Source organism: Mustelus asterias, chromosome 5 (assembly GCF_964213995.1).
Source record: "Mustelus asterias chromosome 5, sMusAst1.hap1.1, whole genome shotgun sequence".
NCBI classification, from domain to species: Eukaryota; Metazoa; Chordata; class Chondrichthyes; order Carcharhiniformes; family Triakidae; genus Mustelus; species Mustelus asterias.
Window position 1 is genome coordinate 118,940,428 of NC_135805.1, and position 19,281 is coordinate 118,959,708.

The 19,281-nt window shown below is 40.6% G+C and overlaps 1 protein-coding gene across 1 annotated transcript in view; it reads left to right on the forward strand.

Annotated features, from left to right (window-relative positions):
* The window catches only part of csmd1b (CUB and Sushi multiple domains 1b), a 2,043,836-nt gene that overhangs the window by 1,126,494 nt on the left and 898,061 nt on the right, over positions 1 to 19,281 (forward strand). Inside the window, exon 9 of the mRNA XM_078213588.1 lies at positions 7,855 to 7,932. Coding sequence (XP_078069714.1) covers positions 7,855 to 7,932 — 78 coding nt within the window. The remainder of the gene's footprint in view (positions 1 to 7,854; positions 7,933 to 19,281) is intronic.

Genomic DNA, 19,281 nt, shown 5'->3' on the forward strand with positions numbered 1-19,281 from the left:
TGTCCTTGGTTTCTCTGCCTGTCACTTTTCTCATACCTTTTTCTACCTTTTGCACATTGGCAATTTTAAAACAAAAAAGTAAATTCAAAGAATCCACTTGAAATAAAGTTTGTATTTTGAAAGTTATGAGTATGATATGGCTTTAATAGGCATGATAGATGAGTCATTGCAAAAATAATCCTCTTCCAATTGATTTGGGTTGAAGAAATGTTTCCTCCAGGTTTAATGGTCACGGTCTGGTGAGCATTTGGACTTGGGAAATGATTGTATTGTCTTGCTTGCTACAATTTTGCTGAACCCTTTGAACATGAGTACTCTTTCTGAGATGCAAAGGATGTTTTGATCCAAGTGAAGGATTTTGAACCCAATCTTTGTTGGAAGAAATATTCAGCAAAGATTTAAAGAAGAAAGCAGTAATTTATTCATAATTTTCTTCAGTTTGTGACTGTAAACAGGGAGTGTGAAAATTGTTGACTAAATCTGGCTGACAGGATGGTAAGATGAATGATAACGACAGAAGTGCTATCAGTTTTTTTCCACCAACGCATTTGAAATGCAATCATTCTTGTAAATGTAGGAAACATAAAAGCAATGAGATAGATGACCAGATAATCTGCTTTTGTGATATAGGTTGAGGGACAAATGGAGGCTATGAAAATAGAGTACTCTTTTTTTTTCCTTTGAATAGTGGCATAGAATTTTTTTAACATCCACCTGAGAGAGCAGATACAGCTTAGTTTGATTATTTCATCCAAAAGATTGTACGGCATTCCGTCAATAAAACTGTTGAGATGTTGTTCACATTTCACATTCATATTAACCTCAAGAAAGGAATTCATTTCACCAATTTAACTGAACAGAACAGCATCCTTTCATATGGTTAGCCTGATTATCTTTGGGTATCTATAAAATCTATTCATGTGATGAACATAGACTGACACTTTAGAGCCAACAGAATATGTGGAAGGGAGTCACACTGTTGCATACAGCATAATGAATCACAGAGCACATAGGCTATCTCCTGCCCTAACATATCCTGTATTCCATCTTTGTAAAAATTCCTTATGGGATAATGGGCATGGCTGAAAAGACAATTTGTGTTGCCCATCCCTAATTGCCATTCAGATGGTGGGGTGTGCCACCTTCTTAAAGCACTAGAGTTATATGATGAGAATGCTGCCATTGTGCATTTTGTTTATTCTTTCATGGGATATGGTCATCCCTGGCAAGGCCACCATTTATTAGCCACCCTAAGTGCTTTTGAGGAGGTGGTTTCCTGGATCCCGCCATTCATGTGGTGTAGGTACACCCACAGGGCTGTTAGGAAGGGAATTCCAGAAATTTGATAAAGTGACGATAAAGTATGGTGTGTGGCTTTGAGAGGAACTTGCAAGTGATGGTGTTCCCGTTTGTCTGCTGCCCTTATCTTTCTAGGTGGTAATAGTCACAGTGTGGAAGTTGTTGTTGAAGGAACCTTGGTAAGTTGCTGCAGTGCATCTTGCAGATGGTACACTCTGTGCATTGGTGGTAGAAGGAGGGAGTGAATAATAAGTTGATGTCGTACCCATCTAACAGGCTGCTTTGTCCTGGTTGGCGTTAATCTTCTTGAGTATTGTTGGAGTTGCACTCATCTAGGCAAGTGGAGAGTATTCTATCACACCCCTGACTTGTGCCTAGTAGATGATGGACAGGCATTGGGAAGTCAGGAGGTGAGTTACTGGCAATAGAATTTCCAGTCTCTAAGCTGCTCTTATAACCAAAATATTTGCATGGCTGGTCCAGTTCAGTTTGTGGTCAATGTTAACCACAGAATCTTGATAATGGAGGATTCAGCAATTGTAATGTCAATGAATATCAAGCAGAGATGGTTAGATATTCCAGCTGGTTGGAGATAATCATTGCCTGGCTACTTGCCACTCATCAGCCCAAGCCTGGATATTGTCCAGGTCTTGCTGCATTTGGACATAGACTGTTTCAGTATCTGAGGGGTAAATGGTGCTGAACATTGTAGTAACGAAAGGAGTTCCAATATTGTAACCCAGTGAACATGAAGGAATGGCAATCTTTGCCCAGGTGAACTTGGAGGTGATGGTTTTTCCAGCCCTTGTCCTTCTATGTGGTTGAGGACATGAGTTTGGAAGCTGCTGTTGAAGGACGCCTTGGCGAGTTATTGCAGTGAGTCTTGAAGATAGCACACACTGCTGCCACAGTCCTTTGGGTGGCTGTGGAAGTAAATGTTTAAGGGACTGGATGGGTTGTTGATGAAGCAAACAGCTTTTCCATGGATGTTGTTTCATTTTATGAGTGATGCAGCAGCCACACCCATTCAGGCAAGTGGGATGATGCTCATATTTGATTTCCCTGACTCCTGGGATGCTCTGCCATCAGGATTGTATGAACTGTATGTTTCAGATACCAGGACTGTCCTTTCAGTCAGTGCCTTAAATTTCATTGGAAACCAGTTTCAACCTATTATGTCCATACTCCATCTGCTGTTCATATACTACCAGTGTCAGGAATGTACCTCAGTGCACTTTCACTGCTTTTCTCTGCTATGGTGATGAATCCTCTTCAGACATCAGCACTTTCTTGAAGTGAATCACTTTTCTCCAGGGGCATTTGGGTTTACTATGTCCTACCACTGTATCCAAAATACATTGTGTTTGTTCATGGAGGATATTCACGGAAACCCCTCCTTCTCAACCTTGCCTGAGGTGTGGTGACCCTTAGGTTAAATCACCATCAGTCACAGCCTATGGTTATCTGGGACTGTGGCGACATTACCTTTTGTAGTACTTAATTTGTTTCCATGCGCTCAGCTTTCTGTCTTGTTTTGATTCTGACCCTTCCATCAGATCTGAAACAGTGAGCTGTGTCTTCCATGTGTTGATTAAGAGGCTGCACATTTTTTTGGTTTGGAATCATGATGATGATACATTTGATCGATTAGCGAGGGTTTTTGTCATCAAACCTGTCATGTTTTCTTTCCCTTTTCATTCTCTGTTTTTAAGCTCGTAATGAACAACTGAGGTGATTGACTTAGTGATGATAGAAGCATTATAATCTTCAGATGTGTCACTAGTGACCAGATGCTATGGGGATTGAAGAGCAAATTGAATTGGAACAATGGCCAACTTGCTCATTTTTTTGATCGGAGAGGAACTCCACAGCTGTTTCATTGCTGTAATCAGTGTCAGATGGGATTGGCATTTCTCCACATGAGGGTAAAGGCCAATTTATGGTGACTATTCAGCATTTTCCTTAATGCTAAGCAGTTGCTAAGGGCAGTGGAAGGTCCTGTGTGCTACTGATTTGCTATCATGAGATATTATCACTAGAATTATTAACAAATCACGTAAGATTCATCCAGAAACCTTTTCTCCCTCAAGGGGATGGCAGCAGATTGTCCAGCAGCAAGATGATAATTTTTGTACCATTTGGCACAGAGAAAAGGAATACCAGTGGTGAATACATATGACCACAAACCTGGCCTCATTTCGCATCAACTGGTGCATGCTCAAGTAATCACCTACTTTCTCCAGCACTCAGTAAGAAGAAATATAGACTATTTAAGTTTACTTATTAGTGTCACAAGTGGGCTTACATTAATACTGCAGTGAAGTTACTGTGAAACTCCCCTCGTGGTCACACTCCAGCGCCTGTTCGGGTACACTGAGGGAGAATTTAGCATGACCAATGCACTTAACCAGCACATCTCTTGGACAGTGGGAGGAAACCTGAGCACCCCGAGGAAACCCACGCAGACATGGGGAGAACGTGCAGACTCCGCACAAACAGTGACCCAAGCTGGAATCAAACCCGGGTCCCTGGTTTTGTGAGGCGGCAGAACTAGCCACTGTGCCACCCGTAAAATGCCTTTCTTCAGTGTTACTTAACAGCAAGACAAAATCGTTCCTCTTCAATTGATAGAAGGGAAATGTCGAATGATGTTCATTGATGCTTTTGCAGTTCTTCACTTTCATTCCTGAATGAACACTAATTTATTGCACCAGATTACTTTCTTATTTGTGGTCACCTGCTGCTTGAAAGTGTAAGGTACCTTTGTCTTGGTTTTTGTCCATGTCTCAATCATAAATATTCTTGCTGGTCCTTGACATTAAAAGATGTACTTCTAGAATATGCCAATCGAAAATGAATGGACCATTGTCATGTTTATTCCTTAAAAAAACCCCCAGATGTTTTAGTTATCCATAAGTTTCTTTATAAATATGAGCAAAAATTATTTGAAGTTTAAAGAAAGATGTAATGCTTGTTTTTGCACATTGTCCTTGTGCACTGCCACAGAATGATTGCATGCAGGTTCATATCTGCAATTCTTCACTTAAGTATGTTCACAGTGTAGCCTATGTTACAATGAAATGAGTTTAGGTGCTTCCTGCAGTGAGAGAGAATTTCAAAGGAATTGCTTTACATCTAAGTTTGTTGGTAATGTGGCAACTTCTTGTCACTGGTGGAGGCACTGACAAATCTCAACATAAAGGACTAGTTGCTGATGGAAAAAAACTTAATTAAACAGCAGCAGCTCTCCTCTCTGAAGTGTACTTGACTGAATTTCCATCCGTCTTTAATCTATGGTGTTTATTTCAGTTTGGAGTGGTCTCCAATGGTTTGAAAACCAGCTCAATTGTTACCATACATACTGATTGCTTGCGAACAATGCTGGCAAATATTTACCAGTCTTTGTGTTGCTGATCATATCAAAGACAGCCAGCCGCTTGGCTTTTTCAGCGCCTCCAACAGTGTTTGCATTCTTGAACTCTAAAATTAATTCAGGACCTGGCCCAGTTCATCAGCAGATAATATGTTAGTTCACTTGTCAAATGCAAGCACACATTTTGCTCAAAGGAAGAGCTGAGGACAATTACTGCAGGCAGTTAACTTTTGGTTGTGTGACACCAGTGAAACTGAAGGGATGTGGGACTTGTATCAGCCTTCATTATTGGTAAACCTTTCTGTTCAAATGGCTAAAATACGATTGACAAAAATATATCATTGTTATCAATGGGATTGATAACTGTTGATATTCTGCAAAGATATCGTCAGTAGAACCTTATGATTATTGGTGAGATCATTCCTGAGGTTGAGTCAACTGTTAACTTGTTTTGAGTTATCCCAGCTTTCTACATTATTTTGAGTCAAGCCGACTGAACTACTGGAAATGATGGATCAGCGGATAATGCAGTTGACAACTTCTATTTGACACTGTTGTATTTTTATAATGATATAAAGTCACCAATCACTCACAAGGGATTGGGCAAACAGGTTGTGGGTTCATTTATTGACAGTAGCACATGACCACAGATATATAGGAGAGGCAGTGGTGTAGTGATATTGTCACTGGACTGGTAATTTAGGGACCCAGGGTATTGCTCTTGGGACCCAAGTTCGAATCCCACCATGGCAAATTTGAATTCAACAAAAATCTGGAATTGAAAATCTCAGTGAAAAGTGAACCCATTGTTGTAAAACCCCATCTGGTTTGCTAATGTTCTTGACAAAAGGAAATCTGTCGTCCTTACCTGGTTTGGCTCAGATGTCCCTGCAGATGTGGTTGACTTCAGGGATGGGCAATAAATGCTGGCCCAGCCAGCAATGCCCACATCCCATGAAGGAATAAGAAAGCTTGAAGACCCCAGCAGCAGAGCTGTTTGTGTGTTCTCCATTTAAAGGCAAAAGTGAAACTAAACCTGGATATATAGAAGAGGCCATTGGGCCCATCAGGTCTGCACCGACTTTTATACTTGCAAAGATTGCAGTGTACAAATCTAATATTATGACAATGGTATTGAGGACAAGGCAGGAAACCCTTGAAATTCTCAATTTTACCAGTTTGAGGTACAGGCATTTGAATGCAACTCTCTGGCACTGGAATACAGGAAATATATTATTGGCGATTCTCCCAAAAAAGAATGAAGTACCCAACAAGCGGGAGAACGGGAGATTTTCCTGCCTGTTTTTTGGGCACACTTGGTTTAATGATTATCTGGCACTTTGTGCATCACAGAGTGCTGCAGGGACAATCATGCCGGTAAGTGAAGGGGGCGGGGCTTACTTGAGAGGCTGGCAGCCTAGTGCTGAGTGGGCCACTGTGCATGTGCCGAATTGTCAGTGGGGAGGTCGGTGCTTGCGCATCGTGCACCGCCGGGAGAGGTTCCCACCAGCGGTGGGGGAGACATTAGCGAGCCTGGAGAATACCGTTCTGAAATCACTAATGATATGGAAATGTGCATTTTCATATTGTAATCAGCCTCATGCTGATTTCCAACTCAAGGCTGATTACATAAAAAAAATGCCTGGGAAAATTGTGATGGGCTGGACACCAGTCGCAAGTCACATTACAAGCCCCCACTGATGTCTACTGGCCCACTTTGCTACTCGAGCAGCGTAGCAGGTCAGGAGAATTGCCCCCTATATCTCTGTATATGGTTAAATTTGTTGTTAGTGGGGCAGAGCCAGTTTCTTTGGCAGAACTCGTCTTCCAATTGGTGGACAATCAAGGCTTACAGATTTTGTTCAGAAGGAGACGAACATGCTTAAGAACTATCCATCTAGCCACCTGTTCTATGTAATGGACCCTGTCCTATGTGGAAATTGGCCAATTGAGTTGTTATTAATGATGGAATCATCAGCTCTGAGGAAACAACTTTACTTTTCTGGCCTGTCAACCAAAGCCCTGGCCTGACAAGAGGTTGTGGAGGATACATGCTTTCCAACTTGGATTATTTTGTAATTTGCACCTCATGGGCTGTGATACTGACACAACATTATAGTAAGAAAGCTACTCAATTTCCAAAGTGCCATTATTCTTGACACAAAGTTGTTAAAATAGAGGTGTCCAAAATCTGAATTCCTGGGGGCCAAGATATGCACTGAAACTTCATCCTGTTGACTTGAGTTCAAATTCAAACAGAGGAGATGGAAGTGCTGTCTGCCTCTTGACCCAAGGGTCAAAATTTGGGTTCTCTCAGTCTAGCTTCAAGTGAGCCTGGGCCGACAGCATGCATCTGTACCTAATTCAGCACCAATTGTCTAATTCACTTTGATAAGCCTAATGCTGGTTGACATGATGAGTAGAATAAATGTTGCAGTGTTGCATTGAAAGATAATCTTATGAAGGTGAAGTTAATGCATGTTATTGAGAGAGAGAACTTTAATTTGGATCTAGCTGCAGTAATACCTGACCTGCGAGTGGAAGCTGACACAGGGTGCTTGAAATGGAAAGTGTCTGTCCCCAAAACTGATCACATTTCCTTCCCTGATGAGCGCAAATATGTCCATGTTTTATGAAAAGAAAAATGGTTTTAGAGACACTCGGGTCTGGCAGCTTGTGCAGAGAAAAAAATAGATTTAACGTTTTAGGTTAAAGACCTTTCATCAGGACTTGTTCTCATGAAAGGCCAAAGCCCTGAAATGTTATCACATTTACAAATGACACTTGAACACTCAATTCTTCCCTATTGCAATACATTTTCAGCCACATTAACCTGTTTTTGCAGGTTTCGATAAAGATCTCCATCGACATTTCTCTCAACATTCCTGGAGACCAAATAAACACAGAAAACAATGATTTTTTTGTGGGCAAATAAAAGATTATTAAAAATAAATGCCATATATTTTCATAAGATACATAAAGTATCTAACAACAAGAGGAAATGTGGCATTTGCTGACATGCAGAAAGTACTTTTGTATAGATTATAATAAACATTTTCTGCTTGTAATGTTAACATTTAATAGTAGCTAAATAAACACACTATTCTGTTGCAAACATGCATTGGTTTTTATATTTACTTATTTATTTTCCATTTTAATGCTTCCTTTTGTTTCCCCAAAAGTGAAAAAGGCAATTGAGCTGAAGTCCAGAGGGGTCAAAATGCTTCCCAGCAAAGACAGCAACCACAAGAATTCTGTCTGTAAGTCAATTGTTTTTTTAATTTTTTGATCATCAGTTAGTAACATATAAAGTGATTATCAGAATGCTATTGATATTTTCTAGGAAGCAAACTTTGTTGAAGATTAGAAAAGCAGAATGTTATTTAAGTGGGGAGAAGGTGCAGAATGCATGCTCTTGTACATGAACCACAAGAAGTTGGCATGCAGATATAGCAAGTGATTAGGAAGGCAAGCGAATGTTAAACCTTATTGTAAGGGAAGTGGAATATAAAAGTAGGGGTGTTTTGCTGCAGCAGTCCAGGACAATGGTGAGACTGCACCTGGAGTACTGTGCACCACTTTGGCCCCTTACTTAAGGAGCAATATACTTGCATTCAGAGAAGTTCCCTTGGGCTGATTGCTGGGATGAAGGGGTTGTCTTATGAGGAAAGGTTGAGCAAGTAGGGCCTGTACTCATTGGAATTCAAAAGAATGAGAGGTGACCTTGTAAGATTCTGAGGGGGCCTCACAGGCCAGATGCTGATGTTTCTTTACATAGGACTGGGAGATACAGTTTAAAAAATAATCTTTCTCCTTTTTAAAACCTAAATAAGGAGTATTCTTCTCCTGGACTTCCACCGGTCTTTGGAATTCTCTTCCACAGGGAGCAGGGGGGCCTAGGTTATTGAATACATGACAGATCTTTGATCGACAGGGGAGTTAAGGGTTATGAGGGGCAGACAGGAAAGTGGAGGTAAGGTCACAATTAGATCAACCGTGTTGTCACCAAGTTATGGAGCAGGTTGTTAGGCCGAATGGATTACTCCTGCTCCTCTTACGATCTTATGCAAGACTGCAGCATTTCATTGTGTATTTATATGTTGCCTTTGTAATGAGTTAGGTAATCTTTAGTGTATCTGAACCTAAGTACAGGTCAAAATTATTTCACTTCATTTACTTCATGATGCAGTGAAACATGATCATGAGCAGATCTGACAAGCAGAGGTATATAAACAATAATTTGTTGTGTTGAACTTTTATTGTTATTGTGGATGATTTGGAACCTGACTAAAATATTTACAAGCCTGCAGGAGACTGCAGAGATTTGGCCCATCACTTAATAGTTAAGGAGCTTTGGGCCAATATCACTATTAATGGACAATATTAAACTGACAACCAAACTAGTTTGCACCTTAGTTGGCCCAAGGTACTGTTTTATGTTGGATTACATGGAATTTATGATACAGACAAAGGAGATTTGACCAAACCAGACCATGCTGGTATTTATGCTCCACTTGAGCATCCTCCTCCTTTTCTCATCTACAGATATCATCATAACCCTTGTAAGATGTAACCCTCTACCCCGATAGGTTATTCTAGTGTTTGGACATGAGAATTATGCGAAATATTGAAAGAACACTCGAAATTCAGTTTAAACACTAATTTCCTTTCCTAACAATTTGAACAATACAATTCTTCCATCACAATACACTCAGTAAAAATACAGAAGTGTAAATCTGTTCCAAGGATTCATACATTCGATTATCCAGCTAGCAATCAAGCTCCTAATGATCACAGCTTTTAGCAGCTGATTAAACTGCCCAACTTGAACATGAAATGACTTTTTGCAATGATTTTTATATCTTTAGTCCAAGGTGGGAAGGATGTTTCTTTGACAAGATTATAGCATTGTAAAAAGCTGGAAATGTCAAATGAAGTGTCTAATTCTTTGTTCAAACTACAATATTAGGGAATGCTTTACAATGAACTGTTTAAACTTCCTTTGGTAATTCCATCCCTCATGGATATTAACATCAAGATATTTACCAGTAAATGCAATAGCAGGTTCCTCCTTCAGTCAGATGCATGTACGTACAAACACAGACACATGCACACTAAAATTAAACATACATTCCTCTGACAACATCAATTAATGCCAGTTTGTATTGCTCCATCACAGCTTTCCAAACACTTAAGTTAGCTAACAGATATTTTGGCTCCATTTTATTTGTGTACATGAAGCTTCTCTGAAGTTCTAAATTGGCATTAAAAAACATAGCTTTGAAGTATATCTGTTTATTGGTTGCAATCCTACTTCAACTTTTGTCTCTTTTACTAAACATTCCATAGCCTTAAAATGTTACAGACCAATGTCCCTTATTATCTGTGATGAAAGAAAAGATCCCGCAGTTGTTAACAGAGTACCTATCATTTAAAAGGCCCTTTTGGCCTTCACAATACATGCTGGTCAGACTTCGTCAGCTCTTTGCACCTGCACATAGCCAGCTGCATTCTGTATTTCATTTCAACTATTAATGCTCCCCCTGGGTTGAATGAGTTCCACTAATCGCAATCACAAATTTCACTTCAAAGCATGATTAAGTCAGACAAAAATATTACAGCTTCTTCCAGCCTCTATTCCCTTCTTCCCCATATGCTTGTCTAGTTTCTCGTTAAATGAATCTATAGTGCTCATTTCAGCCACTCCCTGTGGCACTGATTCTTACCACTTTTTGGCTAAAGAAATAGCTTCTGAATTCTTGGTGACTGTCTTATATTGGTGGCCTCTAGTTATGCTCTTCCACACAAGATGAAGTATGACCACCGTCTCCACTCTATCAAAACCTTTTATCATTTTAAAGATCTCTATTAGGTAACCACTGTCAAAGAGACCCAGTCTGTCAATCCTTTCCTGATATTTCTACTTAAGCATTTCTGGTAATCATCCTCATAAATCTTCTCTCAGTGCCCCTATATCATTTTTATAATATGGTAATCAAATTGCATATAGTCCTGTAAGTATGGTCAACTCAATTCATCAATACAGGTTCAGTTTAACTTCACTACTTTTTAATTCTAGCCCTCAAGAAACATTCTATTAAACCCACTATTAGTTTTGAACAATAGAGTTCAGTGCACCCATTGAAAACAAATAAATGCAAATATTTTACAAGGTTTCAAGCCTAGTGCTTGGTTTTCTTCTATTTTCTTTGCTAATCTCTGGAGCAACTTTTATTGTCGGTGTATTAAACCCTAACATCTATTTATTTCTCTGTACCAAGTAGACTTGCACCTTTCAAGTAATAATATTCTCCCTGCTGAAATGTACAACCTCACATTTATCCTTGTTAATCTTAATTTGCCCATTCTGCAGATTTATTAATGTCCTCCTGTAATCTGTTGCATTCTCTTCATTATTGACTATCCTGACCAACTTGGTTTTACCACCAATTTAGAAATTGTATTCTTGATTCCAAAGTCCATATCATTAATGTAAATTGTAATCAGTAGTGGTCCCAGCATTTCCCACATTTGCATTTCCCACCTTCTGCTACTATTAGAAATTATCTTTACTCCCAACTTTTGCTTTTTGTCAAGCAGCAATCCATTCTGTCACTTCCACCCTTGCTCCATATTCTCAAGCTGATTCATTAGTTTGTTATGAAGGCCTTGTGAAAATCTAAATAAAGTAGATCTACAACATTAGCATTCTGTACTCCCTGTTATCTCAAACAATTCAATTAGTTTGGTCAAGCAAAATTTTATCTTCTGAAATTCACACTGAATTTTAATTATTATATGTTTTTGATTTGAGATGTTCTTTCATTCTTTCCTTTAGTAGGGATTCCAATATTTCTCTTGCTATCGATGTTAAGCCAATTGATCTACAATGTTTTAGATATGTTCTCACCCCTTCCTAAATATATGGATTAGATTAGTTACCCCCCCAGTACTCTGCACTGCACATTTTTCCAACAAATTATTAACTATTTATAGTGCTGCGTTTGCTATCTCTTGCCTAGATTCTTTCAAAATACATGGATGCAATCGATCCAGACCAAGGGTTTTATCCTCTTTGCATTTGTTTAGTATATTCAGTATTTCTTAGAATCGTAAAATCCCTGCAGTGCAGAAAGAGGCCAATTGGCCCATCAAGCCTGCACCAACAACAATCCCACCTAACCCGATCCCTGTAACCCCAGGTATTTACCCTGCTAATCTCCCTGACACTAAGCGATAATTGAGCATGGCTAACAAACTAACCCGCACATCTTTGGAAACCCACACAGACCACGGGGCGAATGTGCAAACTCCACACAATTAACCAAAGCTGGAATTGAACCTGGGTCCCTGGAGTTGTGAGGCAGCATGCTAACCACCATGCTACTCCTTTTTTTATCCACTGTACACATCCCAACTCCTCGTCCAATGTCATTTCCAACTGTTTGATCTTCCTGATAAAAACCAAAACAAAATAATTCTTGACTATTTCTACCATCTCTTGCAATAATGTGGTATTATTCTGTCCAATGCTGGTCCTATTCCCATCACAGCCGTGTTTTTTTATTAATACACATGTAAAATATTTGACTATTTTGCTTTATGTTTCTCAATAATTCAATTTCATAATTCCTTTTTTCTGCTGTGCAAAACCTTTCCCCTTTTTCTTTCTTATTCCCTTTTAAAATGCATTCCTCTGCTGCCCATGTACTTAACGTATGCCTCTTTCATAAATCTCAGTTGCTCCCTTATGCCTTTATTAATTCATAAGAATTTCACTTTTGTTTCATTTTTACTTGCCTTCTCGAGTCATAGAGTCATACAGCACAGAAAAGGCCCTTCAGCCCATCAAGTTTGCACCCACAAGAGCTACCACTAAAGTTGCACGAATCCAATCTTCCAACACTTGTCTCAGATCCTTGAATTTTATGATGTTTCAAGTGCTCATCCAAATATTTTGTAAAGGTTGTAAGGTTTCCGGCCTCCGCTTCCTTGCCTGGCAGTGCATTCTAGATTCGCACCACCCTCTAAGTGAAAAATTATTTTCTCAAATCGCCTCTGAATCTTCTGCCTCTTACCCTAAAACTATGTCCCCCTTGTGATTGACCCGACAACCAAAGGGAACAGCTGCTTTTGATGCACTCTGTCCAAACCCCTCATAATCTTATATGCCTCAATCATGTCCCCCTTCAGCTTTCTCTGCTCCAGAGAAAATAATCCAAACCTATCCAGTCTCTCTTTGTCGCTCAAATGCTCCATCCCAGGCAACATCTTGGTGTATCTCCTTTGTACCCCCTCTAGTGCAATTACATCCTTCCTATAGTGAGGTGACCAGAGCTGTGGCCTAATCAATGTTCTGTATAGCTCCAACATAATCTCTTTGCTTTTATACTCAGTGCAACGACTAATAAAAGCAAGTGTTCCATTTGCCTTCTAAACTATTCTATTCACCTGCTCTGCCAACTTCAGGAATCTATGAATAAGTACTCTAAAATCCATCTCCTTTCTTGAGAAAGGATATGCTGGTACTGGAGGGGGTGCAGAGCAGATTCACTAGGTTGATTCCGGAGTTGAGAAGGTTGGCTTATGAGGGGAGACTGAGTAGACTGGGGCTATACTCATTGTAATTCAGAAGAATGAGGGGAGATCTTATCAAAGCATATAAGATTACAAAGAGAATAGATAAGATAGAAGCAGGAAGGTTGTTTCCATTGGCAGGTGATACTAGAACTAGGGGGCATGGCCTCAAAATAAGGGGGAGCAGATTTAGGACTGAATTGAGGAGGAGCTTTTTCACCCAAAGGGTTGTGAGCCGGTCAAATTCCTTGCCCAGTGAAGCAGTTGAGGCTACCTCATTGAATGATTTTAAGGCAAGGATAGATACATTTTTGAACAGTAAAGGAATTAAGGGTTATGGTGAGCAGTGAGATAAGTGGAGCTGAGTCCACAAAAAGATCTGCCATGATCTTATTGAATGGTGGAGCAAGCTCGAGGGGCCAGTTGGCCGACTTCTGCTCCTTGTTCTTATGTTCATCTATTCCTCCTGAGCTTCCTTGTGTCCTGCCATTCATTAAATATTCCCTTGTCTTGTTACTTTTTCCAAAGTGCATCACCTTGCACTTACCAGGGTTAAATACCATATACCACTGCTCTGCCCATCTGACCAACCCATCCATATCTTCCTGTAATCTATGACCTTCTTCTTCACTGTTAACCACCCTCCCAATCTTGGTGTCACATACAAACTTGCTTTTCATACCCTCTCACATTATCATCGTGGAATATATTTTTCCTGTACTTGGTTAAACATGGTCTTAAGTATTTCCTATTGTTGTTCTCTGTTATTGTTTGCCATTATTGTTGTCCATTTTAAGTTCGAAAAACTTGTAGAATTAAAAAGGTGGTACTCATTTGACTACTACTGCTATTTACATTGAAACTGCGGGATGAACCCAACACATCTGGCAGCATCTGTGGAGGGAAACAGAGTTAAAGTTTCAGGTGTAAATGACGCGTCTACTTCTGTAAACTCTGTTTCTGTCCACAGATGCTGACAGACCTGCTGAGTTTATCCAGCAGTTTGTGTTTCTCAGCATCTGCAGTGTTTTGTTTTTATTACCATATTCTGTTGTCACCACAGATATAGTATGAAATGTTCTCTTTGAACAAAATGCAACATTAGCTTTATTCGTTTAATTTGGCAAAAGAGGGAGATCCCCTCCTGCTGGACTTGAACCCAGAAGCTCTGGGTTCGAGTCCAATGCAAGGACTTGGAGGAGTTGACAGAAGGAGCATTCATTGCCTGGTTCAGTGGGCTGATAATAAGCTCGGGCATCCTTCCCTCACTATTTCCCAAAGGGGAAACAAAAAGTGTGGGTGTGAACTTATGCCAGTACAAAAATTGGCAAAGACTATTGAACATCAAATAAATTCTTCCGTCATGTGTCATTACTTATTTCCAACAGAATGTATCCATCATTTTGAAATCATGCAATGGGAGGGAGGTCAATCACTCCAGTACTGTAAATATATCCAGAATAAAATGCACTTTCTCAATGTAGGTGTGTAGCGATCTGACCACCCACTATGATCAGGAGCAGAATATCAATCTCAGTGCAGGGTGTAAACATCCCACTAAACACTTGGACTTGGACCACAGGACTGACCTTAGTATAGGTGTGTAAACAACTGCTGGGATCATGAGAAGAGGGCCCATATTTGTGTATTCCCAAACTAACAGGATTTACATGTGATAAAATTGAAATTTCCAATGAGCCACATAAGATATTTAGATGAGCATTGTAGCCAATTATTAAAATATATTCTATTTTCAAAGCGCTGACGGAATCTGGGGATTAAGAGATAGCGATCCCTCATTAAGTAAATTATCGGAATAAAGGACTGGTGAATAATAATAATAATGATTTATTAGGTCTGGCCTGATGATACTGCATTTGATAGCAACAATATGGGGTGTAACACAGAGGAGGATTTTATACTGAGGTTCCCAGTTTGCTGCATTGTTGTTCTCAGTTATACTGAGCAAAGCCCAAAGTGTTTTCCTGCCAGTGGTGAGTCAGTCACTGAATCACTGCCACATTGATAACTTCTCCAAAATAGCATTGTTTGTGACCTGTGAATCTTTATGTCCACAGGGTTGAAAGGTTGTGGGGAATGCCTCTTGAGGTAGTGGCAGTAGTTGGGCGGCGGAAGGGGGGTGGGGGGGCGGGAGCATTGAATGAACAACAAGGAGTTTGAATTTGTTTTTACAGGAGCAGAATATCAATCTCAGTGCAGGGTATAAACATCCCACTAAACAGAATGTTAGAATGTGGGGATCACTGGCTAGGTCAACATTTCTTGCTCATCCTTGATGGTCCTTAGTGTGGTGGTGAGCTGCCTGCTTGAACCACTGCAGTCCCTGTGATGTAGGTACACCCACAGTACTGTTAGGGAGAGAGTTCCAGGAAGATGGTAGATGCTGTTGCCACTGTGCGCCAGTGGTGAGGGAGTGAATTTTGTGAAAGGAATAGCAATCAAGCAGGCTGCTTTGTCTTAGATAATGTTAAGTTTTATTAATGTTGTTGCACTCATTCAGTCAAGTCCATGACACTCCTGTCTTGTGACTTGTAGATGGTAGACAGGCTTTGGGGAGTAAGGAGATGAGTTCAGATCAGCCATGATCTTGTTGAATGGCGGGGCAGGCTCGAAGGGCCAGATGGCCTACTCCTGCTCCTATTTCTTATGTTCTTATGTTCCTCGCTGCAGGGTTTCTAGCCTCTGATCTGCTCTTGTAGCCACAGTATTTATATAACTAGCCTAATTAAGTTGCTGGTCGATGGGAACCCCCAGCATGTTGGTAGTTGAGGATTCAGAAATGGTAATGCCATTGAATGTTACAGGGTTATGGTTAGATATGCTCATGTTGGAGATGGTCATTGCCTGGCAGTTTTGTGGTGTGAATTTTACTTGTCATTTGTCAGCCCAAGCCTGCAAATTGTTCAGGTCTTGTTGCATTTGGACATGGACTGCTTCAGTATCTGAGGAGTTGCGAATGGTGCTGAACATTGTGCAATCATCAGCAAACAACCCTACTCCTGACCTTACATAGAAGGAAGGTCATTTATGAAGCAGCTAAAGATTGTTGGGCCCAGGGTACTACCTTGAGGAACTCCTACAATGCTGTCCTGTAACTGAGATGTTTGACTTTCAATCACCATCTTCCTTGTGCCAGGTATGAGTCCATCCAGTGGAGAATTTTCTCCCTGATTTCATTGATTCCAGTTTTGTTGGGGCTCCTTGATAACACATTTGGTCAAATGTTACCTTGATGTCAAGGCAGTCACTCACACCTGACCTCTGGCATTCAGCTCTTTTGTTCAAGGCTGTAATGGGATCAGGAGTTGTGTGACCTTGTTGGAAGCCAAACTGAATGTCAGTGAGTAGGTTGTTGCCAAGCAAATGCTGCTTGATAGTACTTTTGATAACTCCTTCCATTATCTTACAGATGATTGAGAGTAAACTAATGGAGCGGTAATTGGCTGGGTTGGATTTCTCCTGCATCTTGGGCAGGACATAACTGGGACATTTTCCTATCAATACTGTCAGGGACAGATGCACCTGTAGCAGGCAGATTACTGGGGATGAGGTCAAGTATGCTTTTCCTCTTTTTGTTTCCCTCACCACCTACCGCAGACCCAGCCTTTAGGACTTGGTCAGTTTGAACTGTGGTAAGAGTTACTGAGCCACTCTCAGTGATGGACATTGAAGCCCCCGACCCGAGAAAATTCTGCACCCTTGCCGCCCTCAGAGTTTCCTCCGAGTGGTGTTGATGTTGGAGGTGACCGATTCATCACCTAAGGTCTGGAATGATACTTGGTAATCAGCAAGAGATTTCCCTTTCCATGTTTGACCTGATGCCATGAAATTCCCAGAGTCAAAGTTGCGGACTTGCAGGGCAACTCCCTCTTGACTGTATACCAGTGTGCCGGCACCTCTGCTGAGTCTGAACTACCGGTGGGACAGAACATACCCAGGGATGGTGGTGGTGGTGTCTGGGACATTATCTATAACATATGAAGTTGACTCTGCAAGGCTGTTGCTTGAATGGTCTGTGGGACAGCTCACGCAATTGTAATACAAGTTAGTAAGAAAGACTTTGCAGGTTTGACAGTGTGTGCCGTTGTCTTTTCTGATGCCTAAGTTGATTCTCCTTGGTTTGTCTGGTTTCATTCCTTTTAGACTTTCTTGCGGTTTGATACTATGTATCTAATGGCTTATTAGGCACAAAAGACATTTAAGAGTCAACCACATTGCTGTGGATCTGGAGTCACATGTACACCAGTCCAGGTAAGGTTTTCCTCCCTGAAGGACATTAGTGAACCAGATGTTGTTTTACGACCAATGGCACTGGGTTCATGGTCGTCATTGGACATTTAGTTCCAGATTTTTTATTGATTTAATTCAAATTCCACCATCTGCCATGGATGGATTTGATCCCAGGTCAACAGCATTATCCTAGATCTCTGGGATAAAACTCCAGTATGTCCCTGCATCCCTGTGTGTGCAGTTTTCTGTGATAATCGAATGGGTAATAATGCCAATCGTGTTGCATGAAGCCGAACCAGCCCGAATGTCACAGCTTTGATTCCTTATCTTATCTTATTTCATCTGGGCAGTGTAGGATTGCATAAGTGGCCTCAATGCCTTGAGCTTTGGAAGGAGAAACGTGAACCAGTGTTCTACATCCAGTACTATTTTAGTCAGAAAGTGCATCATTGCTGTGCCTGGTGAGGACAGGATCCGGTTTGGATATGATACATTTTATGGTCAATATTCATAATTTCCTTGATACATGTTTACTTGTGTGAGCTACCAGTGTGTTACTGGAGCCCAAGGAACCATGGTTAAGTAAGAATTGATGCCTTCAGAGGAGAATGTAACTTTCAGGAGAAAGAAAAGATATGTGGAAAATACCTAATTTTGGATGTTTGTGTATGATTCTGCACTTGAACTATACACATTGTCACAGAAAGATTCTGCAATATTCTCTGGAGTGAAGTGAACAAGCACCAGACAGCTAAGAGAGCAGTGTTCTGCTCTAAGCATAAGACAAGCTAGAGGCACGTTGGTTTTGCACCTTCATAGCACTTGAATCACAAAAATCTTCACGTGGTTTGGGACAACGTATGGTATACTGTCAATAGCAATAAGATAATTCTCTGGATTTGCTGAGTTTCATTGACACTGTGTTTGCCAAGCAATTCTCCATGCCAGGAGAAATGGACATGTTAGCCTGTCTTGTTCAGTTTTAAAATTGAACTGCTCCAGCTCGCTTGCCACCCAGTATTTCTCGTGTGCTATTCCCTGGCATCATTTCCAGAGCTCACACCAAGCAGCTGTCCATTTTGCTGATGGTTGCATTCAAAAGCAGTGAAAATTACATCGTGCTGTTTTCTGTCCCATTTCTATCCTTCCACTAAATTTGTGCTGCTTTTTGTTTCTTTTTGCTTGCAAAAGGCAGCTGGGCAGAGTCCTGGGAAAAGCGAGGAGAAAATTTGCAGAGCCAAGCATTAAGATTGTTTGCAGCAGCTTTTGGAGCGTTAAGACTTGCCAATCACCTTGCCATTTTTCTTTGTGCCATTTGACATGAGATGACGAGACAATTTATACTGAGAATTATTTTTGAGCTTTGATTTTGTTTTAAAAAGTGCTACAGATGCTTGGCTTGGTGCAGAGTGCTTGAGATTCACAGTGCCAACTCAGTGGCACAGAGAATCAAAAAAAAGAATAGGGAAATGTTTGATTTGGAATATGGTGTGATCCAGAATTGAAACATGAAAGAGAAGGAAATCATTTTTTTATTCATTTGTGGGACATGGGCGTCGCTGGCTGGCCAGCATTTATTGCCCATCCCTAGTTGCCCTTGGAGAGCAGTTGAGAGTCAACCACATTGCTGCGGCTCTGGAGTCACATATAGGCCAGATCAGGGAAGGACAGCAGATTTTATTTCCTAAAGGAAATCAGTGAACCAGATGGGTTTTTCCGAAAATCGACAATGGTTTCATGGTCATCAGTAGATTCTTAATTCCAGATATTTTTATTGAATT